Below are 24,799 nucleotides of genomic sequence, written 5' to 3'. Positions count from 1 at the left end.
TTTACGGTGCCAAAAAAGGACGGATCGGCCAGGGCAGTTCTCAGCCTATGCCCAGTCAAGCGCTTTGTGATAAAAAGGAGGTTCCGGATGGAAACCCTTTGTACCATCTCAGAGGCATTGCAGATGGGGGACTACATGGCTTCAATAGATCTCCAGGAGGCCTATTTACACATCCCCATTCATCCACTCAGTCAACATATACTCCGCTTCTGCTACATGGGGATGCATTATCAGTACAGAGCCCTTCCTTTTGGTCTACCATAAGCCCCCCAAGTTTTTACGAAGGTTCTAGTCCGCTAGTGGCCACTTTATGCACTGAGGGGGTCCACCTGTATTGTTACCTCGACAACTTGCTCAAGAAGGGGCAGTTCAGTCGGCTTTGTCCAGAACAATGTCTGTGTCTTTGTTATGTGCCCATGGGTTTTTGATATGATCCCCACCGCACGTTAAGGTCATTTGGGGAGGTCCGTCTCCAGTTATCACTGGTTCGTCTGGTGGCGACTCAGAGGCGGGCCTTCTCTGTGGCTGCTCCTGGACTGTGGAATGCACTCCTGGCAGAAATTCGTAATCTAAATTCTTTGCAGACCTTCAAGAGAGCCCTTAAAACCTATCTGTTTGGCCTGGCCTTTCAGGGTTTTTAATGTAGTTTTAATTGTTTTAATCTTAACCTGGTTTTCAGGGTTTTAATTGTTTTGATAGTTTAATTGTTTTTTAAGATGTTTTTAAATTTGATGTTTATATTTGTATTTCTATTTTAATTGTTTTTAATGATTTCTGTTTTTTAATTGTAAACCGCCCTGAGCCAGCTTGGAAGGGCGGTATAAAAACTGAATAAATAAATAGAATAAATAAATAGAATAAATAAATAAATGTGGGCAAGAGTCACCTGACGCCCACACAGAGCCTTCGTCATCTGGGCATGGTAATGGGCACCTCAGTAGGCAAACTGTTTCTGCCACAGGATTGGATGGAGGTCTTATCGTCACTGGCTCGTGTGATTGCTTCGAGACTATGGGCCAGCCTTCTCAATCTAGCAAGTTTGTTGGGTCTCATGGTGGCGGCTATGGACTCGGTGCCTTGGGCAAGGTTTTCATCTACGCCAGTTACAGTGGGCTGTCCTCCCTTACCAGCACAGGATTGCCCTCAAGCGGGACAAGAACATTCCTCTCTAGGTGTCTCTTCGCGAGTCGATTCGTTGGACGGCCTGGGGAACCTAGACAAGGGCAAGCTGTTCATAGAACCCAAGAGAGTGATGGTCACGACGGACGCCAGCCTATCGGGCTGGGGGGCTCACTGTTGGAACAGTTCTGCCCAGGGGCTTTGGTCGGTGGAGGAGTCGCTCCATAGCATAAACTGGCTCAAGCTGCGGGCTGTCTTTCTGGCCCTAAGAGCCTTCACGCCCTTGGTGAAGGGAAGGAACATCTTAGTGTGTACAGACAACATCTCAATCAAGGCACACATAACCAGGCAAGGGGGGACAAAGTCAAGATCTCTTTTCCTTCAGTCTGTGTAGTTGTTGGATTGGGCAGAGAACAACAATATCCATTCTGGGCCATCATGTAAATGGAATTTCCAGTGTTCGGGCAGATTGGCTAAGACGGCAGGAGATCCAGCCAGCAGAATGGGGCCTGCACCCTCAAGTATTTTGGTGGCTGATAGAGCGGCTGGGGTGTCCCCAGATAGACTTGTTTGCATATCCTCAGAATGCCAAGATTCAGAGGTTTTACTCACATTTCCCGACGTTGGGGGCAGAAGAGACGGATGCGCTATCGGTGCCATGGCCTCCGTGTCTGCTGTATGCATTTCCTCCAGTGCCGCTGCTCTCCCATTGCCTCAGGAAGCTGCGGGGTTCCTGGGCATCCCTGATATTGATTGCGCTTTTTTGGCCCAGAGGGCCTTGGTTTTCCGAGGTCGTCGACTTGACCGTAGGTCATCCACTCAATTTGCCAGACCATCCAGATATGCTGTGTCAAGGTCCGATTTACCATCCTTGCGTGTAGAAAGTGTTCAGCCAACAAGATTTACCAATCGACTTGGCGTAGTTTTCTGTGTTGGACAGCAAAGCGCTCCCTGCAGCTGGACAAGTGCAGGTCGAGGGAATTACTAGGTTTTCTTCAGGATGGCCTTGCGCTTGGTCTGAAACCCAACACGCTTAAACGCCAGGCGGCGTACTTGATCCAGATGTTGTTCCCTCATCAGCGTTTGTTCAGGCATGGCACCCTCTTCTACGCAAGTTCTTGAGGGGGGCAGCTTTGTTGTCTCCACCGGTCTGCCATCGTTTTCCGTCATGGGATTTGCATATTGTGTTGTGGGGTCTGCAGTTTCCGCCATTTGAACCACTTTGATCTGTATCATTGAAGATTTTGTCCTGGAAGGTGGCCTTTTTAGTAGCTGTAACATCGGCCAGGAGGGTTTCTGAATTGCAGGCTCTATCAGTTAAGAGTAATTTGTGTATTTTCTCTAAGGACTCTGTGAGACTTATCCCAGATCCTTCGTTTATCCCTAAGGTAAAGTATCAGTTTAATCGTGAGGCAGACATTTAATTACCTTCTTTTTGTCTTGATGCTCATCACCCTGCAGAGAAGGAGTGGCACCGTCTGGATGTCAGGCGGGCGTTGAAGATATATATTGACAGGACGCAGGCTTTTCGTAAGTCAGATGCTTTTTTTGTGGCCTTTAAGGCTTCTAAGATGGGATGCAAGGTCTCTACAGCCATTATCGCTCGATGGGTCCGTTCATGCGTTACGGTGTTGTATAAAGCCCAGAAACTTCCGGTGCCTGGCCAGATTATGGCACACTCAACTACATCGGCAGCCACTTCCGCTGTGTTATCTTCACCGGCGTCCCATGAAGAGATTTGCAAGGTGGCTACTTGGTCGTCGCCTTTTACATTTTCAAGGCATTACAAGTTGGATGAACATGAAGCTGCCAGAGCGGCATTTAGTTGGAGGGTCCTGCAACAGGTCCTTTTGCGTCAGTAGCTCCAGCTTGGGTATTTTCCCTCCCGTGGTTGGTGCTGTGGTATGTCCCAAGCTTGGGTGACCTCCTACACCAGCCGAGAAAGGTACATTGGTACTCACACTGTGAAGGTGTCTTCTGGCTGGTGTAGAAGAGGTCACCCAAGGCCCGCCCGGGTTGTGTTAGGCTGGAGCTGATGATCTGGTTGTAGGGGGACAGTCTTTCTGTCTTTCTCTGCATTATTGTTCGTATATTGTTATGTTCTGTGGTTTTCATTCTGTAGCTTGAGCTGTTTTAAGCACTGAGGAGATCCGCCCACATGCACTGGGTTAAGGATCTTCAAGTATGACTACTTCCTGCCTTTTGGAGCATGTGGGGGGGATGTAATCCCAAGCTTGGGTGACCTCTTCTACACCAGCCAGAAGACACCTTCACGGTGAGTACCAATGTACCTTTTTCTCTTTGTGGCTGATTTTGCCTCTCTACAGTACATAGAATTTGCATTTCACCTCATTTAAATCTTACTGGATTTTCCATCCATTAAAACTGGTATAAGCATGCATATGTATTCAGTACTTGGTTTGGGCCCTTTTGCAACAATTACTGCCTCAATGTGGCGTGGCATGGATGCTATCAGCCTGTGGCACTGATGAGGTGTTATGGAAGACCAGGATGCTTCATTAGCGGCCTTCAGCTCTTCTGCATTGTTTGGTCTCATGTCTCTCATCCTTCTCTTGGCAATGCCCCATAGATTCTCTATGGGGTCAGGTCAGGCGAGTTTGCTGGCCAATCAAGCACAGTACACTGTATACTTTTCAGAGGTCCGATATTGTTCTATTCTACAATCCTTGTCTTCTTGGTTCCATGTAATATTCTAATTTTCTGGGATTGTGGATTTGGGGTTTTCATGAGCTGTACGCCATGATCATTACAATTATAACAAATTAAGGCTTGACTTATCTCGCTTTGCATGTAATGCGTCTGTCTCATATATCAGTTTCACCTTTTAATTTGCATTACTGAAATTAATGGACTTTTGCACGATATTCTAATTTTCCGAGTTTCACCTGTATGGCAGCAGGTGCTGCACAAGGTTCCATGGGCCGCTAATGATATGAAGCAGGCTCTGAGTAGTTAACCAAATCCTCAGTTTGCTGGTGAGCCTGTATCTCCCTGTCTGTGTTTCCGTAATAGATGTACAGAATGGCTGTCTGGCATCCCCACAGCCAGTGCAGAAGGAGGACGGGGTGCAAAACGCCTCTGCAGCGTTTAGTAATCCAGAGTCCTGCTATGCATGCGGGGGAGGGGTGGGATTTTCACCCCCTCTTTCCTTTGCCCCAAAGTGCTCTTTAGCACCCCCAAATATATTCCTGAGCATCACACTTCCAGGATGTGCTCCCAGGAGGCATCGTACTCATTTTCACACTTTGTTCTGGGCTTTTGTCTCACTCCCCTGTTGGATTCTGTTAAAGCCCTTCTGATTACATTAGGAACATAGGAGGCTGCCTTCTACCGAGTCAGACCCTTGGTCCATCTAGCTCAGTATTGTTTACTCAGAAATGACAGCGGCTTCTCCAAGGTTGCAGGCAGGAGTCTCTCTTAGCCCTATCTTGGAGATGCTGCCAGGGAGGGAACTGGGAACGTTTTACATGCAAAGCTGATGCTCTAGGGAAGGTACTAAAATGAATGACAGAGAATGCCCACTGAAAGTCCTGGTTCCCCCAAAGGGCCTGGTTCCCCCAAATGCATGGACTTGCTAAATGGCAATGGCAATTTGGAAATTCAATGCATCCCATGGCCATTTGGAAGGAGGAAAAAAGGAAGCTGCCTTCTACCGAGTAGGATCATCGGTTCACCTAACTCAGTCTTACCTACCCAGACTGGCAGCGGCTTCTCCAAAGTCGCAGGCAGGAATCTCTCTCAGCCCTATCTGGAGATGCTGCCAGGGAGGGAACTTGGGATCTTCTGCCTGCAAAGCAGAGCTCTTCCACTGAGCTACGGCCCCAGCCCCTCAGGGGAATATCTTTCATTGCTCACACATGTAGTCTCCCATTCAAATGCATACCAGGGCAGACCCTGCTTAGCAAAGGGGACAATTCATGCCCGCTACCACCAGACCAGCTCTCCTCTCTTTGTGAGGCTCATGCAAAACATGTTTGTGAGGCTCCTTCCAGAGGTGCAGCTGTAATTGCAAAGTGTGTGCTGTCAAGTTAATTTCGACTCCTGGTGCCCACAGAGCCCTGTGGCTTTCTTTGGTAGAATACAGGAGGTGTAATAGTGCGGAGCTGTAATTGTATGCTTGCCACAATGGGCACCTGGTAGCAGCTCCCTGCACCTCTTCTCTCCCCTCCACACATGTGGGGTACCCCCTTTCCCCCCACTATGTGTGGGGAGAGAAGGAGGGCTCTGCACGTGTGGTGGGGAAAGAAGGGGCATGGGTGGGGCTCAAACAAGGGTCGCTTATGCCTTCCCCACACCACTGGCTCCTGCCGGGTCCTCATGAGGTGCAGCCATTTGGGCCCAGCAGTCCTTCATGTCCGTAGTGCAGTCCTTTGTCCAAGCAGCCAAACCTCTCTCAGTGATGATGACACCCTTGTTGTCGCTAGCTTTCTTTTCTTGTGTCCTAGCCTTCCACAGGAAGGATCTCCTTCGCTTCCCCTCCCAGAGCCTCCACGATTGCTGAGATCTTGCTAACTAGAACACTGTTTATCATCCTGGCAAGGTGCAGCCGTGGAAGACATGCCTGAAACGCCTCCCAAGCGAAGGAAAATGGGGAACAAGTATGGAGCGTTTGAATCCAAGGAGCAGGAGCAGCTGAAGAAGTGTAAGTCTGGGTGGGAAGGCAGCAGCAGATAGGCCTTGGGCTGTGCTTCTGATACCTTCCCCAGGGCCAGGCTGGAAGGATGCTTCTGTCCCTCCTCCGTCACTTCCAGGAAGCCCCTTTGTAGACTCCTCCCAGCACCCGATGAGCAGCTGCAGGGGAAAGGGCTGCCTTGTGCATTTGCTTATGATAGAAGGCATCCGTTGTCTTTCTGGTAAAGAAGGCACTCAAGGTGATGGACAATTGGCCGGGGGTGGGTGGGTGTAGCAAGACTGATTTGGTCCCTGGGACAAAACGTGAAGCTGGGGCCCTGCCCCCTCCCTTCTCCAAAGAGGAAGAACAAAGAGCAAGCTTTCACCCAGCCGGCAGCTCCCTCCTTCGGGCCCCCCCTGGAATATGTGTGTCCCCCCCATGTTCAAAGGCAGCTACCCCCCCGCCCCCCGTGGACACTCCATAACAATGAATTGTGCATGTGACTAAAAATGGGTAACAGGCTCAACAGAGCATCTGCTGGAAGGGGAGGGAAGTTTTCCCTGCTGCTTTTTTCCTGCACATCACTTTTTATGTGACAAGATCAATTGCAGACTGATGCAGCCGATGAGAGAAGAACATGCCCTGACTGCCACTTGCTTGCATCTTGCCAGGCAGTGCTGAAGGAGCTCTGTCCTGCACCTGAAGAATGTGCATTCTGGGTGAAAGGAGCCACCATTTCATATGCCACACTGTGCAAATTTGACACATTCCTCTTCCCCGCACAATGTATGGTTTCCAATATCCAGATTTGTAAATAGTCCAGAATGTTTTGGCAAGGGCTGGAGAAAGTCCAGAGATGGAGATGGAGATGAAGGAGAGGCAAAGATTTACAAACTCAATATGATAATTGTGTAGCCATATAAGTATATTGTTGTATCAAAATGATAATGTCTGTGTTAGGGTATTCTCCCCCTACTTTTATTGTGTCAAACTTGGTTTATTCTTAAAAAAAAAAAAATTCAGAGCCCCCCTCACCCCCTAATGTGAGGCCATAAGCTGTAGCTTACTTAGCTTATGCCTAAATCCAGCACTGGATTCCATGGTTGCATTAAAAGCAAGCAACCAACCAAGATGTATGTGCCTCTGCTCCCTATTGCAATAACCTGAATTATCCAGAGCAACTGCCCGCCTTAGTCCTACTTCTCAAAAGCGGGCTTCAGGCAGCTAGCATCCTCTGACTTGCATCCTATCTCAAGTGGTGTAACTGCAAATTCCCTTTGTGTTTCAGGTGAAAAGCTGGAATCCAAGGCAAGGAAAGTTCTCAACATGGCATATGAGAAATTGTTCACTGCTTTGTCCCGGGGCCAAATGCCAGATGGAATTAAATATCTCAAGTGAGTCTCCTACCTGGTTTCTCCTTAGATAGCAGACGTATCTCATCACCAGTATGGTAGCCCAGATTGATAGGGACTGTCAGGAAAGCTAAAGCTCAGAAGAGGATCAGGCTGGTGAGCAGTGCTCCCTTTAACAGGGATTCCCAGATGTTGTTGACTACAACTCCCGCCAAAGGTCATTGCAGCTGAGGATTCTGGGTGTTGTAGTACACAAAATCTGGGAATCCCTGTTACAAGAGAACATTTTCTATTTTCTGCTTCTCAGTGATGCAAGTAATGAGATTAACAATGGGGAGACAGTTGTGTCCTCTTTGTCATCTATGCTGTCTTTGAATTTGGAGAATAATGGAGTGTCCCAGGCTTGGAGTTTTGGAGTGTCCCAAGCTTTTAGTCCTGGGGGACTTCAGTATCCACTTTGGTGCTGGCTTGTCTGGTGCGGCTCAGGAGTTCATAGCGGCCATGACAACTATGGGCCTATCCCAGCTAGTATCTGAACCAACTCATGTTGCCGGCCATGTGCTCGATTTGGTCTTCTGTTTGGATCAGGGGGGTGTTCCGTGGGTGTGGGATCCTGTGGTTTCCTCATTGTCATGGTTGGACCACTACCTGGTTAAGGTTGGTATCACGGCCACAATCCACTCCTGCAGGGGTGATGGACCAATTAGGATGGTCCACCCAAAAAGGCTGCTGGACCCAGTAGAGTTCAAAAAGGCCTTGGAGGGTTTCGAAGTTGGTGCTGCAGGTGATTCTGTCGATGCCCTGGTGGGAACCTGGAATAAGGAACTTGCCAGAGCAGTAGACACGATTGCTCCTAAGTGTCCCTCCAGACCCGCTTCAAAATCGGCTCCCTGGTATACCGAGGAGTTGTGAGGGTTGAAGCGGCTGGGTAGGCGACTGGAGTGCAGGTGGAGGAGAACTCAGCTTGAATTTGACAGGATGCAGCATGTGACCCAGTTGAGGGCTTGCGCGGAGGCAGTGCATACGGCAAAAAAGAAGTTCTGATTGGCTCGCATTGCTTCCATGGGTTCACTTTTGGCGGAGTTATCCCCGGTAGTGAGGAGTCTAATTTCTACTCCTTCTGTTTTTAATCAGCTCCAGGAGGTGCTCTGCTGTGATGCCCTCAGTGGGTTCTTTGCAGATAAAATCTCCTGTATTCAGGCCAACTTGGATTCCACCTTTTCTGCAGGGTCTACGGAGAAGGTGTCCAGCAATCCTTCTTGCAGTATTAGGTTGGATCAGTTTCAATCTGTGATTCCTGAGGATGTGGACAAGTTGCTTGGAGTGGTGCGGTCCACCACTTGTTCTCTGGACCCTTGCCCAACTTGGCTGCTTTAATCTAGCAGGGAGATTATTTGAGGAGGCCTGGTGAATATCATAAATGCATTGTAGAGGGAGGGTAAAGTGCCTCCATGCTTGAAGGAGGCAATAATTAGACCTTTTCTTAAGAAGCCTTCCCTGGATCTCTTGGTGATGGATAGTTACAGGCCAATCTCTAATCTCCCTTGGTTGGGCAAGGTGATTGAGAGGGTGGTGGCCGACCAGTTGGGGATAGGAGGCAGTTCTGCTCCTATCTCTTGGGCAGATCCCAGATGGTGGAGCTTGGTGACAGTTGCTCTTCTCAATGAGAGCTGTTATATGGAGTCCCTAAGGGCTCCATTCTGAATCCAAGCAAGACGGAGATGCTTATTGTAGGGGCTCAGAATCTGAGGGATGAGTTAGATCTCCTTGTGCTGGATGGGATTACACTCCCCCAGAAGGAGCAGGTACGCAGCTTGGAGGTACTCCTGGATACGGGCCTCACCCTGGTATCTCAGGTGGAGGCTGTGGCCAGGAGTGCTGGCCACAGAGCTCCTTCTTTGGTCTGATCCCAACCGCACGCTACGATCATCTGAGGAGGTCCGGCTCCAGTTGCCACCGGCTCGTCTAGTGGCGACCCAGAGGCGGGCCTTCTCTGTAGCCACTCCAAAATTGTGGAATGCGCTCCCTGCAGAAATCCGTAATTTGAATTCTTTATTGGCATTTAGGAGAGCCCTAAAGACCTACCTGTTCGACCTGGCCTTCCAGGGTTTTTAAATTTAAAGGGTTTTTAATGTATTGAGTTTTTATAAGGTTTTGAATTGTTTTACTTTTTATCTGATTTATTGTATTTTAAATTTTTCATTCCTGATCATTGATTGATTTTAACTGTTTTATGGTATTTGTGAACCACCCTGAGCTATTTTGTAAGGGCGGTCTAAAAATCAAACAAATAATAATAATGATAATAAATAATACTTTGATGGTCTTAGATTATCAGAGCTGTCAAAACTGGGATGAGCCAGATTCTATGCAAGTCCAATGTTTGGTTAACATTGATCCTGAATTTTTGAAGCAGGCAAAGTTATTACTATGGGGAAATGATCAGGAGGTTCCTGATTTTAGGATGCTGAATATGGGCCCAGGTAATGCACATAGTGAAGAAATAACTCACATGACTTCAGTAGGCTCCTCCTTGAAAGGGGGATGCGGAAGATGGAAAAATGTTTCTGGATCTTTGATGCCTGTTACTCTCACAACTCACAAACATACACAGCTTAGAGAGAAGTGGATGCTCTATGGAAGAGTTGCTTCAATCAAAATGGTTTAGACCCTCTAGATATGAACAAGGAAAAGCAAGAGAGTCTGCACAGACCAGTGGGTCCACTTCATCTTTGTCTGAATGACATTCTGTCTCCTCATTGTGGCCTTTAACCTTTATTTCTTGGAATGTGGCAGGTTAGAAGTCAAGAGTCAAAGATGTTTCATTCGTAAATTACATTTCAGGGTTTGATTTTATATTTGTACAGGAAGCTTTGCTGGATGAGGAACCATATTTAGATGGTTTTTATTCCCTTTTTCTGGGGGCAGTGGCAGGGAAGGGGAGGGGTGGATTATGTGGAGGCTAGGGGCTGTTAGTTTCTAACAGCTGCACTAGAGGTGTCAATAAATAAGCTGCCAACTTTTGAACACTATGCAATGGCGATTATGATTAAATTTAATAGTATTGGTTTGCTTCTGATAAGTGTGTGTATAGACACACACACATACATACATACACACACACACAAACAAACACCACCTATACAAGACTGAGTACACAAATAAAAAGGTTTGGGGTAAATTTGAGGAATATGAAAACAAGTCAGTGTACTCCCCCCCACCTCCACCAAGCTTTTATTATAATTGCAGGAGGTTTTAACACAATGGATAGGAACGATCTGTCATTATATCAGAAGTTTAACAGCTGCCCGCCTGAAACTGATGTTCCACCCCATCTTGCTATTCGGCAGTTTAATGATGAAGCTGCACACTGGCCATGGTCAAACTGGAGTTGCTTTTGCTGCTCAATGGAGCAGCAAATTCTTCTCCCTCTCACATAACACTAGAACCAGGGGTCATCCCATGAAATTGATTGCCAGGAAATTTAGGACCAGCAAATGGAAGCATTTTTTCACACAACACATAATCAACTTGTGGAATTCTCTGCCACAAGATGTGGTGACAGCCAACAACCTGGATGGCTTTAAGAGGGGTTTGGACAACTTCATGGAGGAGAGGTCTATCAGCGGCTACTAGTCAGAGGGCTATAGGCCACCTTCAGCCTCAAAGGCAGGATGCCTCTGAGTACCACCAGTTGCAGGGGAGTAACAGCAGGAGAGAGGGCATTCCCCTTTCAACTCCTGCCTGTGGGCTTCTAGTGGCATCTGGTGGGCCACTGTGTGAAACAGGATGCTGGACTAGGTGGGCCTTCTTGGGCCTGATCTGGCAGGGCTGTGTTCTTATGTTCTTAAATATTAAGTTGATTTTTTCTAAACATCAATGGATCACACTTCAGGATATATCTGAATTTCTAAAAAAATTTGAAGGGCCATTAAAAATAAAAGAGGTATGTTATTTATTTGATGACAAATAGGTAGTCAACACTTAACCCGCCTCTTTTTAGGAGAGGATCATTAAAACTGCTGTATCTCAGCCATTTTTCAGTGGATCTGCACCCGTTTGAGAGGGGTGGTGTCTCTTGTCACCATGTCAGGCAGATTTGAATATGCCTTTGATTTTATGACTGAGAGAATGACCAGGGCTTATAGTGGCAGAATGTTGAAACATTGCCCCGTCTTAACTGTTCTGGCTCTGCCTTGCCTGTATAAGATAGCTTGCTGTCTTGCAGGAGAAGTTCTTCAGCATCCTAGGGTTAGAAGCCCAGCAGAGAGGGAAGGGAGAGTCCATCTACCTCCCACCCTGTGCTGCCTGGAGTGAGAGACCAGGTTGGTGCTGGGGTTCCTTCTGCTGTTGCCTGCCTGCCTTTGCTTCCCCTGTGGGGCTGCAGCCTCAGGTTAACATCTGCAGGAAGTGTGGGCAGGATTGGGACCAGCCCCTGAGTGACTCAGCTGTTCCTCGGGTCACCTGCTCAGTTTTGGGCTTTATAGGGAGGCTCCTTGTGGTGGTGGGCCCGCCACCGAAGGGGTGACACTGAAGGGGGTTTCCCCTTTGGGGGAACCACTTCAGGGGAGAGCAAGGGCTAGAGGGCTTCTGTTTAATTAATTTTAAGCTGTTTTAGACTTGGGTTGAAGTTGCTGTAATGTGTTTGGGTTCATCTGGAGATGGGGGGGGACAGGGGGCACCTTCGTTGACTATGGGGCAGCTATCCCGGTGGTGGCAGGGAATAGAAGAAGTAATGTTGGCATGTCAACGGCCCGTTCCAGGGGAAGGGTAGTCAGAAATTTAATAGCTGTCTCCCCTTCCGGCTGTCCTGCCCGCTCTTTGACCTCGGGGAGCACTGCCAACAACCCACATAGCTTTCCCCTGCTCCTATGTAATGCCAGGTTGGTCCAAAATAAATCTGAACTCATCCATGATTTGATCATGGATGAAGGGGCCGACCTGGTGTGTATCTCCGAGACTTAGTTGGGGGAGGCTATTGGTCCAGTTTGGTCCCAGCTTCTCCCTCCAGGATATTCTGTAGAGGAGCAGGTGAGGGGACGTGGGTGGGGAGGTGGAGTGGCTGTGGTCTATAAGGATAACATCTCCCTTACCAGGGTCCCTGTCAGGGTATCGGACCATATTGAATGTGTGTACATGAATTTGGGGACCAGGGATAGATTGGGACTTCTGTTGGTGTACTGATCGCCCCGCTGCCCAGCGGAATCCCTTACTGAGCTCATGGACTTGGTCGCAGAACCCGCGTTGGAGTCTCCCAGACTCTTGGTGCTGGGGGACTTCAATGTTCATTTCGGGACCAATCTGTCCGGGGTAGCTCAGGAGTTCATAGCGGCCATGACAGCTATGGGCGTATCCCAAGTGGTCTCTGGATCGACGCATATTGCAGGTCACACGCTTGATTTGGTATTTTACTCTGATCAGGGTGGTGTTCTGTGGGTGGGGACCCCTGTGATTTCCCCACTGTCATGGATGGACCACCATCTGGTTAAGGTTGGACTTACAATCACTTCCCACCTCTGCAGGGGCGAGGGGCCCATTAGAATGGTCCGCCCAAAGAGGTTATTGGATCCAGTAAGATTCCAGGAAGCCTTGGAGGGATTTAATGTTGAGTTTGCTGGTGATCCAGTTGATGCCCTGGTTGAGAATTGGAATAATTTGGGCAGTAGACACGATTGCTCCCAAGCGTCCCCTCCGACCCGCTTCAAATTTGGCCCCTTGGTAAACGGAAGATCTACGGGTTAGTGATGTGCGGTTCGGTCCGGATCCGGATCGGTTCGTCCCGAACCGGTCCGGATCCGGCGGTTCGATCCCGGACCGAATCGGGCCCTTCTGGGACCGATCCGGACCGAATCCGAGTCGGTTCGGCTCCGAACCGGCTCGGGTTTCCCGAACCGGTTCGGGAGTTCAATTGAGTCTCTGGAGTGTCCCTTTAAAGTTTGAAGTGTGTCCTCCATTTTGTGGCTCATTCCTGAAACTTTTGCTCCTAGCATCCATTTTGTGATGCTATTTTCAGGCATTGTATTGGCTGCGCTATTGATCCTTTGATTGGCCAGAATGAGTCCTTTGGTCTGGTAGGCTGCTTGGCTGTTGCACTGTTGAGAGCTGGCACCCTGTTGGCCGTGGGGGAGTGCAAAGGTGGGGGCTCCCAAAGGAGGGAATTTCAAACCTATATAAACCCAAGCCTCTTCTCTGGAAACTTCTCTTGGCTGCAGTTGTGGGATCATCTCTGAGACCTTGCTTGCTCTTTTGCTGCTGGTGTCTGCTGTGAGTCCCTGCTGACTGTGTGTCACATTAGTGTGTGTCTGTCTCTCTGCTCTCTGTGTGTGTTGTTGTGTGCCACCTTGTCCATCTGCCCTCTGTCTGTCTCTGTCCAAACCTCTTTAATACTTTCCCCTCAACTTTTTCCAACTTTTCCTGTTGTGTGTTTTCTGTTCTCTTCACCCTTTCTCTCTCAACCCTTCTTCCAAAGTTTTGGCTTTCCCTCCTTCCCCCCCCCCCACCCCCCTCTTCTGCATTGCTTTCCTGTTTTTGTGCCTTGCCTGACTTTTGTTCCACTTTTTGAGTTGCATTCAATTATTGCTTCTGTGTAAATTTATATATTTGCTGATTTTGGTTTTTAATTAATAGCTATTGTTATTGCTGGCTGCCTGTCTGAGTTGTGTTTCTGAGGATTTAGTTTATATTATTGCTGCAATTTGATTCCTTGTGTTCTGATTTTGATTGTTAATTTGTTCCCCTCTGGCCCTGCTCCTAGCTTCCCCCCTCCCTCCCTCCCTCCCACCCAGATAAGATTGTTTCCCTCCTGTGCTGCTGCCTGTTGAGCCTTGCATTCTTTGGATTTCTTTGTGGAATTAGGTTCTGGTTTTGGTTTTGCTCCCTGTGTGTGTCACCCACTCCCCCAGTCCCTCCCCCTGGTAGTTGTAAACCCCCCCCCCCCCCGCCCTGAGACTTTCTGGCTGCCCTTTGGTTTCCTTTTTTTTACTTTGTGTATAGATTGTTTGGATTCAAATTTGATTGTTCCCCTGTGGTCCTGCTCCTAGCTTCCCCCCTCCCTCCCCTCCAGAAACCCACTCCCCCCACTGCCACCTCCTCCTCCACTCCTGCCCTGCCTGCCCCCTCCCACCCAGACTGAGTGTTGTTCCCCATCCTCCCTGGTGCTGCTGCTGCTGCCTGTTGAGTCCTGTCTTAGTTACTTTGGTTTTTTGTGTGAAATCAATTAGCTTCTTTTGGTTCTGGTTTTGCTGTGTGTGTGTCCCATTCCTCCCTGCTGGTTGTTGTTGGTTCCTCTCCCCCCCCCCCCCAGACTTTCTGCCCATTGTTCCCAGGTGTTGTTTTTTTTTTTTACCCCAGGCCCCCTGCCACAGACTAGCCCCCAACCACACACACCCTCTCTGCTCCCCCCACCCCACCTCTTTTCCTCCTTGCCCCCGACTCTCTCCACTCACCCCAGGCCCCCTGCCACACACTAGCCCCAACCACACACACCCTCTCTGCTCCCCCACCCCACCTCTTTTCCTCCTTGCCCCCGACTCTCTCCACTTACCCCAGGCCCCCTGCCACACACTAGCCCCCAACCACACACACCCTCTCTGCTCCCCCCACCCCACCTCTTTTCCTCCTTGCCCCCGACTCTCTCCACTCACCCCAGGCCCCCCTGCCACACACTAGCCCCAACTACACACACCCTCTCTGCTCCCCCACCCCACCTCTTTTCCTCCTTGCCCCCGACTCTCTCCACTTACCCCAGGCCCCCTGCCACACACTAGCCCCCAACCACACACACCCTCTCTGCTCCCCCCACCCCACCTCTTTTCCTCCTTGCCCCCGACTCTCTCCACTTACCCCAGGCCCCCTGCCACACACTAGCCCCAACCACACACACCCTCTCTGCTCCCCCCACCCCACCTCTTTTCCTCCTTGCCCCCGACTCTCTCCACTTACCCCAGGCCCCCTGCCACACACTAGCCCCAACCACACACACCCTCTCTGCTCCCCCCACCCCACCTCTTTTCCTCCTTGCCCCCGACTCTCTCCACTTACCCCAGGCCCCCTGCCACACACTAGCCCCAACCACACACACCCTCTCTGCTCCCCCCACCTCTTTGGACCGCTGCTACTGCTGTGTCCTCCCCCCACACCTGAATCCCCCCTCCCTGCTGCGCTGCGCTTCTCCTCTCTCCTCTTTCTCTCTATCATCTCTCTTTCTCCTCTCTCTCTCTTTCTTTTCTCTCTCTCTCCTCTCTTTCTCTTTGTCCCTGCCCCCCCTCTCTTTTCTCTCTCTCTTAGTCTTTTCTCTCTCTGCTCCCCTTCACTTTCCACCTCCTCTCCCACAGCTGCAGCCACACACAGTAGCCTACCCACCTGGCGGCTGCCATCGGTTTTTTTTTCTTTTTATAGTTTTTGGTTGATTTTGTCTCTGCTTGGGGGTGAGTTGAGCGACACAAACAGTGTTGTCTCCTCACTTCTGCCCCTCCATCGTTGTTGAACTACCCCGGTTGCCTGTGTGCCTCGTGCGGCCGCCCTGCTGTGTCTCAGCCCAGGGTGGCTGGCTGGCGGCGGCGAATCCGTGACCAGCAGTGAGCGGCAGGAGAAGGACCGGAAGAAGAGGGGTTAGTGCGTGTGCGATTGTGCACCTTTTGTTGCCCCTTTCTCTCCCTAGCTGGCGGTTTTAAATAGGGACACCCCTATTCTGAAATGCATTTGGGTGTGGGGAGGAGGGAGGGAACCTTGGAGAGGAGATGTACTGTTGTAAAACTTGTGTCTTCATGCCCATGCCCAGTAAAGAAATTGCTGCTGTGTGTTGCGTTGCATTGCATGCGTCTTGCAGGTGGTTTTTGAACAGGTGCCTTCCAGAGTGCTTCCTTGCCTCTGGGGCAGTCTGAGTGGGGTCCAGGGTTCTGATGCGATGCTGCCACTGCTGGGCCCATGCCATGCCAGAGTGCTTCCTTGCCTCTGGGGCAGTCTGAGTGGGGTCCAGGGTTCTGATGCGATGCTGCCACTGCTGGGCCCATGCCATGCCAGAGTGCTTCCTTGCCTCTGGGGCAGTCTGAGTGGGGTCCAGGGTTCTGATGCGATGCTGCCACTGCTGGGCCCATGCCATGCCAGAGTGCTTCCTTGCCTCTGGGGCAGTCTGAGTGGGGTCCTGGCTGGTCTCTGATGCTGCCACTACATGCTGGGCCCATGCCATGCCAGAGTGCTTCCTTGCCTCTGGGGCAGTCTGAGTGGGGTCCTGGCTGGGCTCTGATGCTGCCACTACATGCTGGGCCCATGCCATGCCAGAGTGCTTCCTTGCCTCTGGGGCAGTCTGAGTGGGGTCCTGGCTGGGCTCTGATGCTGCCACTACATGCTGGGCCAATACACACGCATGATGATGATCATGATGTTCAATCCATGAGGCTGCCATCAAGTGTTTGCTGCTGCTTGCTTGCCATGGCATTGGGCAGGCAGAGTCACAGAGTGGGTGGGTTCAACCTCTGTGTTGGTGTGACTGGGTTCTGGTTTTGGTTGTGTGCAATTTAGAGTCACTAAATAGGCTGCATTGAGTTTGAACCACCCCCCAGAACCCACACTTTGTGTTCCAGTTCACTAAATAAGGGTTTCCTCCTTTGATCTGCAGGTTCCCAAGCGTTGACTGCATCCCTCCCCCACCCCCGGTAGGTGCTGTGCCCTCCCCCCATCCACTCCCCCCCCAAAAAAAGCTAAAAACTTGCCACCCACACCACAACTACTCCACCCAACTGCCCGTGCCACCCTCCCACACCGGGGTTCCACCCTTTAACCCCCTATTTTTCTAAAAAAAAACCCTCCCAGACCCATCTCCCCAATTGGCTTGGTGGTTGACTCCCAAATTCAAAAAGGACACCCTCCCCCTCACTTCGATTGGCTTCCCCCCCCATATCAAAAAGTCTTCCTTTCCCCCCCATTGGCTTCCTTTTTTCAAAACAAACTTCCCCCCCGCCGCCTCCAAATCAGCTGCCTTTTTTTTGGCCCCTAAGCCCCTCCAAATTATTTTTTTGACCCTGTCTGGCCTTCCTCCTAAAGTCTCCCTCCTTCTGACCTAGCAGCATGTCTGAGCGCCGTGTGGCGGGCAGGGCTCGCTCAAGGCTGGCAGGCAGAGGTGGGAGAGGCCAGGTGCGGGGTGCGCCTGCGGCACGGGGAGGGAGAGGACGCGGGGAGCCTGAGGACACCCCAGTTCTCCCCATTGGAGAATTCTTTGCTCCGGCCCCATCTTTGGTGCGCAGGATTCAGTTCCCCACGCCTGCTGCCGCCAATCGCGGCAGAGGCAGAGGCACTGTTAGGGCTGTGGCGGGTCCCTCCTCGCCGGCGGCACCAGGTGCTGCTGAGCTACCGCCAGTTGTTGAGGTGGAGGAGACTGTGGAGTTGGAAGAGCAGGTAGAGGGCGGTGAGGACCGTGCGGCTGGCAGCGATGCAGCCAGGTTCTCCCTCCCTCTGGGGCCCCTTCCCCCTATCCTTTCGCCGCTCAGTGGGGCCCCCCCTCGTGAAGCCCGACACTCTGGTGGGGAGCGGTCTGGCGAGGTGGTGGAGGAGAGGCCTGCCTCTCCGATGCCAGTTGAGCCGGGCCCTTCCTCCGCTGTGGAGGGCGGAAGGGGCGGGTTGGGTGGCAGCAGTGGGCAGGCAGTGGCGGCCGCCCCCCCCCCCCTAGGACTGCAGCCACCCTGCGAGAAACGGCCTAGGACGGCGCCCAGGGCGCAGGAGGCCAAGGGCAGTGGTGCATGGGTGCATTTTGAGGTTCCTCAAGATGACCCATTCCACGCCCGCTGTGTCCACTGCAGGATGCTTGTCAGCCGTGGAAGGGACCCTGCGCACCTGGGTACGACGCCTATGTGGAGACACCTAGAGCGTCACCACCCAGGTCTCAGGGGACAGGCTGGCAGCGCTAGTGCGCCTTGTGCATCTGCCACTAGGGCGGGCAGCGGCAGTGTGCCAGCCAGCAGGCAGGCTACACTGCCCGTCCAGCGGTGGACGCAGTCCTCGGGCAGCCAGCGTATTGTTCGCGTGGACCATCATCACCTCACCCGCCTCATAGGGGAGATGATTTCCACCGATGACCAGCCGTTTCAGGTGGTCGAGAACAACGGCTTCCGCCGTATTCTCCAATACCTGGCTCCCGAATACGTCATCCCCTCAAGGACGACGTTCAGCCGGAACGTGGTCCCCTCCCTGTACCGCCGGTGCAGGGAGCTCGTGTCGGCCGAGCTGCGTGCAGCTCCGGCCGGGACAAGCGTGCATTTCACGACTGACCTCTGGACCAGTGTCAGTGGGATGCACGCTTCTTTCCTGGCCCTCACTGCCCACTGGTGGGGACCGGAGAGTGAGGGGACCTCCGCGGGCGATGCTTCCGGGTCCGGCGCGGCTCCCGATGCACTACGGCACAGGTGGGCCGTCCTGCACGTGGAGACGATGGACACGAGGCACACCGCGGAGGAGGTGGCGGCCGTACTCGACCGCCAGATAGAGGAGTGGATTGGCGGGTGTCCACACCTCTCCCGCGGCTTCATTGTCACCGACAATGGAGCCAACGTTACCGCCGCTGTCGAGACAGTCATGGACTGTGTGAACATACGGTGTATGGCACACACGCTCCATCTGACCGTCAGGGACGCCCTTGGCCTTAAGGAGCTGAGGGCGTCCCAGGAGAAGGGGGCCCGCCCCATCGCAGGTGCTGTTGCTGCCACGGCCACGCTTGTGGATAAGTCCCGCAAGCTGGCCGCCCACTTCCACCGCAGCGAGAAGTCCAGGAGACTGCTTCGCCAGAAGCAGGATGACCTTGGCCTTCCTCGCCATCTCATCCCTACGGATGTGGAGACGCGGTGGAACTCCACCTTCCTCCTGTTCCAGCGCCTGTTGGAGCAGGAGAGAGCCCTTGTCGCCCTGGCGAGGGACGAGTCCTTGGATGTCTGCGACTTCTCGAACGCAGAGTGGAAGCAGATGTCCGAGGCGGTGTCGGCACTCGAGCCCTTCCAGCTTGCCACGAAGGGCTTGTGTGGCGACACCACTCCCTTGAGCCAGGCGCTGCCCACAGCTGTTGGTCTCGAGAAGCTGATGGGTGGACTCCATATCTCTCTGACCACGCCAGAGGGTCGTGCTCTGGCTGGGAGGCTGAGGTCTGGGGTTGACAAGCGGCTCGTTGATGTGCTGGGAGACAGGGAGGAGTATGTCCTCGCTTGTCTCTGTCACCCAGCCCTCAAGGGCAATGCCGTGAGTGCCGACGACTTGCCCAGGTGGAAGGGCATCCTGGTCGAGAAGGTTAGGGAGGAGGAGGCCGCTAGGGCCCGCAGAGACCAGGGTGTTGGTAGTGGTGCGGGGGCAGCCCTCGCGGCCCAACCCGCACCCAGCAGCAGCATGGGCGGCCAGCCGGCGTCAGCTTCCCCTTCCCCTCCCTCTTCCCAGTCCAGCAGCGCGGCATCCCAGGCGGCGCCATCGCAGCAGCCATTTGCTACCGACTCGAGATCCGCCCAGTGGTTTCAGCGGTTCTGCTATGGCGCCATGCCTGGTATGCGGGAGGCTCGACCTGCCAGGCCCCCCTCCAGTGCTGAGCAATGCGTTGCGCAGTACTTGGAGGAGCCTGTGGAGGGAGACGGCGTGGACTGCGCACAGTTCTGGGCGAGCCGCCGCCAAGTCTGGCCGGACCTGGCGGTGGTGGCTGTGCGCCTCCTCTCCTGCCCCCCAACCAGTGTCCAGAGCGAGCGGGTGTTTTCACGTGCCGGGGACGTGGTGACACCCTCTCGCTCCCGCTTGGACCCTGGTCTGGTGGAGCAGCTGGTCTTCCTTAAGGTGAACCTCCCCTTGTTGGGCTACCCCAAGCTTGAGTTTGAGACGGGCGAGTGATTACCGTGGGTTGCCCCATGGTTGGTCACCTGCCTGGCTCGACCTCTGCTTATCCCTACCCTCCCCCCTTCCACCTCTAGCTGAGCTGACGTGACAGATGCTGAGCCGTGCCAGCCAGTCGCAGCGTGTAGTGTGCCCACACAGAGATGCAGTTGTAGTAGTAGTTGTAGTGCTGCGACTGGCCAGATGTTTACAATGCCCACGCCCACCTAAAAAGAAACCCAATGCTGACCAGCACAGGCCCTTTATCTATCCACCTGTCAGCATTTGGGGACCTGGCGTGGGCACGGCACACCCCCCCAAAGTAGCACAGCCCACGGAGTACTAGACTTAGCGGCAGCGGCGGGTATACGTTCAAAAATGCAGTGTAGATATGTAAATACTGTATGTAAATAAACATGTAAATAATTTTTTCTTTAAAAACCCCATGTCAAAATCAAGCCTCAAAATTATGCAAAAGAAAGAAAAAAAGGTGACAAAGGGAGAACAAAATGATGAATGCCAAATGAATTGATTTTATTGAAAATGTCACCAGAAATCATGTGTGGGGGGCTTGGTTTACATGGAGAAAATGATTGGGTGATTTTTTGAAATGAAACGAATGAATTATTATCATCTTATGTTCATCTTGATTGTGGTCACTGTTGATGTTGGCTGATGGCAAAAAACCCAAAACCATCAGAATAGCAATGAACTGGCTGCCAACACAACATATTGATTGATAACTGTGCAGGGGGGGAATTGGGTCTGTGTGTGTGTGTGTGTGTGGTGCAGGCTCAGTCTGTCTCTTCCTGTTGTGTGTCTGTCTGTCTGTCTGTCTGTGTGAATGGATGCCTAGCACTGTCTCTGTGTGTGGATGCTTTCTGTGTGTAGTGTGGTGTGTGTCTGTCTACATGTTTTTTTCCTCCCCCCTCCAACTCCCTCCATCCTTCCCCTCTCATCCTCTCCCCTTCCTCTTCACCACCTTCCATCCTCCCTCCCTTCCAGCCCACCACCGCCTCAACTGCCCCCAACCCCGGTCTGGCAGATGATGAGAGTCTGGTCTCTCCCACCGAAGCACACACGTGAGCACGTGTGTGCACAAATATGTGGCTGACCAACTCTGAGCCGGACCCTCCCCCCTTCAATCCCCTCTACATCCCTCTCCCCCTCCCCTTTCCTCCCCCCTGCCTCCCAGCCTCCCTCCCTGCCTCCCTCCCCCCTCCTAGCTAGCAGCGCACACATACACACACAAAACACCTGTGGTGGCAAACACCACCAGCACACATGCACTCACACTGGTGCCACCACCTCTGCCTTGGGCCTCTGTGTCCTTGAGCAGATATGTGGTGGTGGACCAGAGAAGCATTTCTTTCCAGCAAGGCAAAAGGCATGCACTCACTGCACACACACACACACACACACACGAAGAGGTGAAGACGAGAAGAGGCAACTTCTAGAACCAGCAGCAGCAGGTGAGTGTCGTGTAATTGTGTTGCTTCCCAAGGCCACTGCCCATGCTCAATGCTCAGTCTGCTGAAACTAAAGAACTAGCTACAGTCACCCTTCCTCACATGCAGCTCAGCTCAGCTCAGCTGCACAGCACACTGACTAACTAGACACTACAGCTGGTGGTAGAAAAAACAGAAGTCTAGATTCTAGAAGATGTCCTGGTGGATTTTAAACTTTCAAATCTGTGCTAGGATTGCCTCGCCCGCCTCCTCCTCCTCCTCCTCCTCCTCCTGCCTGTAATTGTGCCCTCTCCCCTTGCAGTTGCGCCGTCGTGATGGGTTGGTGATGTGCGTGCGCCGTCTACTTGTTAGCTCTCTCCTCCTCATGTTGGCTGGGCTTGCCAGGCACTGGCTGGCAGCAGCTGTTGGCTGTGTGCTAGGCTCAGGCTGTGGCGCGCGTGACTGGACTGGGAATGTTATTGTAGCGGCAACACTGGCTGTGGTGGTAGCAGTAGTAGCTGTTGTTGTTGCTGGGCTGGTGGCTGCTGGCCTGTGCTGACTCTGCGCACTTGGTCTGGTCTGGTCTGGTCATTGGGATGCAGATGTAGGGTGTGTGTGCATCATCCATGGGGAGCATCAGAGCAGAGCAGAGCAGGTTGGCTGGCTTCTGTCTGTCGGGCCTAGTCAGTGGCAGGCACTGAGTGAGGCGGTGGTTTCTTTGGGCATCACGTCACCCATCATGTGGAGCAGCAGGTCTGCTGCTCTGCTGCTCCGCCTCCTGCTTCTTCTCTGTGTGTGCTGCTCTTGTGCTTAGTGTGCTGCTCCGCTGCTGCTGCTGTGCTGGCAGGCAGCACAGCTGTGGCCTTTTTGTTAGATCAGAGAGTGGGTGTTGTCTCTCTGAGTGTCCTCCTCTTACTTGCTTGGATAGGAGTGGTGGTAGTAGGTAGGCATTAAGATGGACTGACTAGGTGTTACGTGTTAGGGCGCCCAGAGAGAGGGGCCAAAAAGATGGGGTGGCAATTGTTGGGTTGCTCCTAGTATTATTGGTGAATTTCTGAAGAAAATTTTTTTTTCCATTGGCTAGAATGGGGGTTCGGGGCTGCCCCAGACCCGCCTCTGTGGGGTGGCAGCACCCCCAAAGTGGGTCCGGGGCCATGGCAAAAATGCCCTCAGTCCCTCCCAGCAATCCCCGTAGAGATAGGAGTGATGGTTCTGTTGTTTTTCTGAGGTGTTCTGAGTGAGTGTGGATTCTGTGATAGCAAATGAGAGTGGATTCATGGTGTCTCATTGGAAATCTCATAAGCTATCATAGAATCTACACTCAGAATACCTCAGAAAAACAACAGAACCATCACTCCTATCTCTACGGGGATTGCTGGGAGGGACTGAGGGCATTTTTGCCATGGCCCCGGACCCACTTTGGGGGTGCTGCCACCCCACAGAGGCGGGTCTGGGGCAGACCCGAACCCCCATTCTAGCCAATGGAAAAAAAATTTTTCTTCAGAAATTCACCAATAATACTAGGAGCCACCAATTGCCTTGGGATTTTTGGGGTGGAGGACACCCATGGGTGGCTACCACCCACCCCAGCTTTTTTGCCCCTAAGGGCTCCACATTGTGAGTTATGGGCAAAAATTTATTTTTTGAAAAAAATTTGTAAAAAATCAGAGGAAGGTCCAATCGACTTGAAATTTGGGTGGCAGGTAGAACACAATGTCCCCTTCAAAACCAGCCACTTTTTGTGATCCGAACCGGTTCGGTTCGGATCCGAACCGGTTCGAAACCGAACCGGACCGGGGGGGTGGTCTGGCAAAACCAAAACCGAACCACCCCGGTCCGGTCCGGACCCGGTTCGGACCCGAACCGAACCGGGAGAACCGGTTTTATGCACATCCCTACTACGGGTGCTGAAACGGCAATGTAGGCAACTGGAGCGCAAGTGGAGGAAGACTCAACTCAAATCTGACAGATTGCGACATAGAGCACATTTATAGATCTATGCTCAGGCAATACGTGCGGCAAAGAGGCGGTTCTTTTCTGCCTGTATTGCCTCTGAGAATTCACGTCCGCAGAGTTGTTCAGGGTTGTGAGGGGATTAGTATCTGCCCCCCCTCCCTTGAACCAGGATTTGGAGTAATCAGTTACCCGCTGTGATGTGTTTAAAGAGTTTTTTGCAGATAAAATCTCTCAGATTCGGGCCGACCTAGATGGAGACTCCACAATTAATTTAATGACTGAGCTGGAGGTGCCCAACAACTCCTCTTATGTGATTCGACTGGATCGGTTTCAGTCTGTGACTCCTGAGGATGTGGACAAGCTGCTTGGAGCGGTGAGGCCTACCACTTGTTCTCTTGACCCTTGTCCAACATGGCTTGTTCGATCTAGCAGGGAGGTTGTTGTAAACAGGCTGGTGGAAATCATAAATGCTTCTCTGAGGGAGAGCAGGATGTCTCCTTGTCTTAAGGAGGCAATCATTAGACCTCTTCTAAAGAAGCCTGCATTAGATTCCTCAGAGTTGAGCAATTATAGGCCTGTTTCCAACCTCCCATGGCTGGGCAAGGTAATTGAGAGGGTGGTGGCCTCTCAGCTCCAGGCGGTCTTGGAGGAAACTGATTATCTAGACCCATTTCAAACTTTTTTTCGGGCGGGCTATGGGGTGGAGACTGCCTTGGTTGGCCTGATGGATGATCTCCAATTGGGAATTGACAGAGGAAGTGTGACTCTGTTGGTCCTTTTGGATCTCTCGGCGGCTTTCGATACTATCGACCATAGTATCCTTCTGGAACGTCTGAGGGTGTTGGGGGTGGGAGGCACTGTTTTACAGTGGTTCCACTCCTACCTCTCGGCTAGATTCCAGATGGTGTCGATTGGAGACTGTTGCTCTTCAAAATCTCAGCTTAAGTATGGCGTCCCTCAAGGCTCCATACTTTCTCCAATGCTTTTTAACATCTACATGAAACCGCTGGGAGAAATCATCAGGGGATTTGGAGCTGGGTGTTACCAGTACACTGATGACACCCAGATCTACTTCTCCATGTCAACTTCTTCAGGAGCTGGCATATCCTCCCTAAATGCCTGCCTGGAAGCAGTAATGGGCTGGATGAGGGAGAATAAACTGAAGCTGAATCCAGATAAGATGGAGGTATTTATTGTGCGGGGTCAGAACTCTAGAGATGATTTTGATCTGCCTGTTCTAGATGGGGGTCACACTTCTCCAAAAGGAACAGGTTCGCAGTCTGGGAGTACTTCTGGATCCACACCTCTCCCCGGTTTCTCAGGTTGCTGCGGTGGCCAGGGATGCTTTCTATCAGCTTCGGCTGATACGCCAGCTGTGCCCATTTTTCGAGATTAATGACCTCAAAACAGTGGTACATCTGTTGGTGACCTCCAGACTTGACTTCTGTAATGCGCTCTAC

The 24,799-nt window shown here is 51.9% G+C and overlaps 1 protein-coding gene across 1 annotated transcript in view; it reads left to right on the top strand.

Moving 5' to 3' along the window:
• Positions 1 to 24,799, top strand: part of NUGGC (nuclear GTPase, germinal center associated) — a 101,325-nt gene that overhangs the window by 26,932 nt on the left and 49,594 nt on the right. Inside the window, exons 3-4 of the mRNA XM_053250145.1 lie at positions 5,681 to 5,782; positions 7,041 to 7,146. Of these exons, the coding sequence (XP_053106120.1) occupies positions 5,681 to 5,782; positions 7,041 to 7,146 (208 nt within the window). The remainder of the gene's footprint in view (positions 1 to 5,680; positions 5,783 to 7,040; positions 7,147 to 24,799) is intronic.

This window comes from Hemicordylus capensis, chromosome 1 (genome assembly GCF_027244095.1).
Source record: "Hemicordylus capensis ecotype Gifberg chromosome 1, rHemCap1.1.pri, whole genome shotgun sequence".
Taxonomy (NCBI): Eukaryota; Metazoa; Chordata; class Lepidosauria; order Squamata; family Cordylidae; genus Hemicordylus; species Hemicordylus capensis.
Note: the sequence above shows the minus strand (reverse complement) of the source record. Positions and strands in the feature narration are given on the sequence as shown.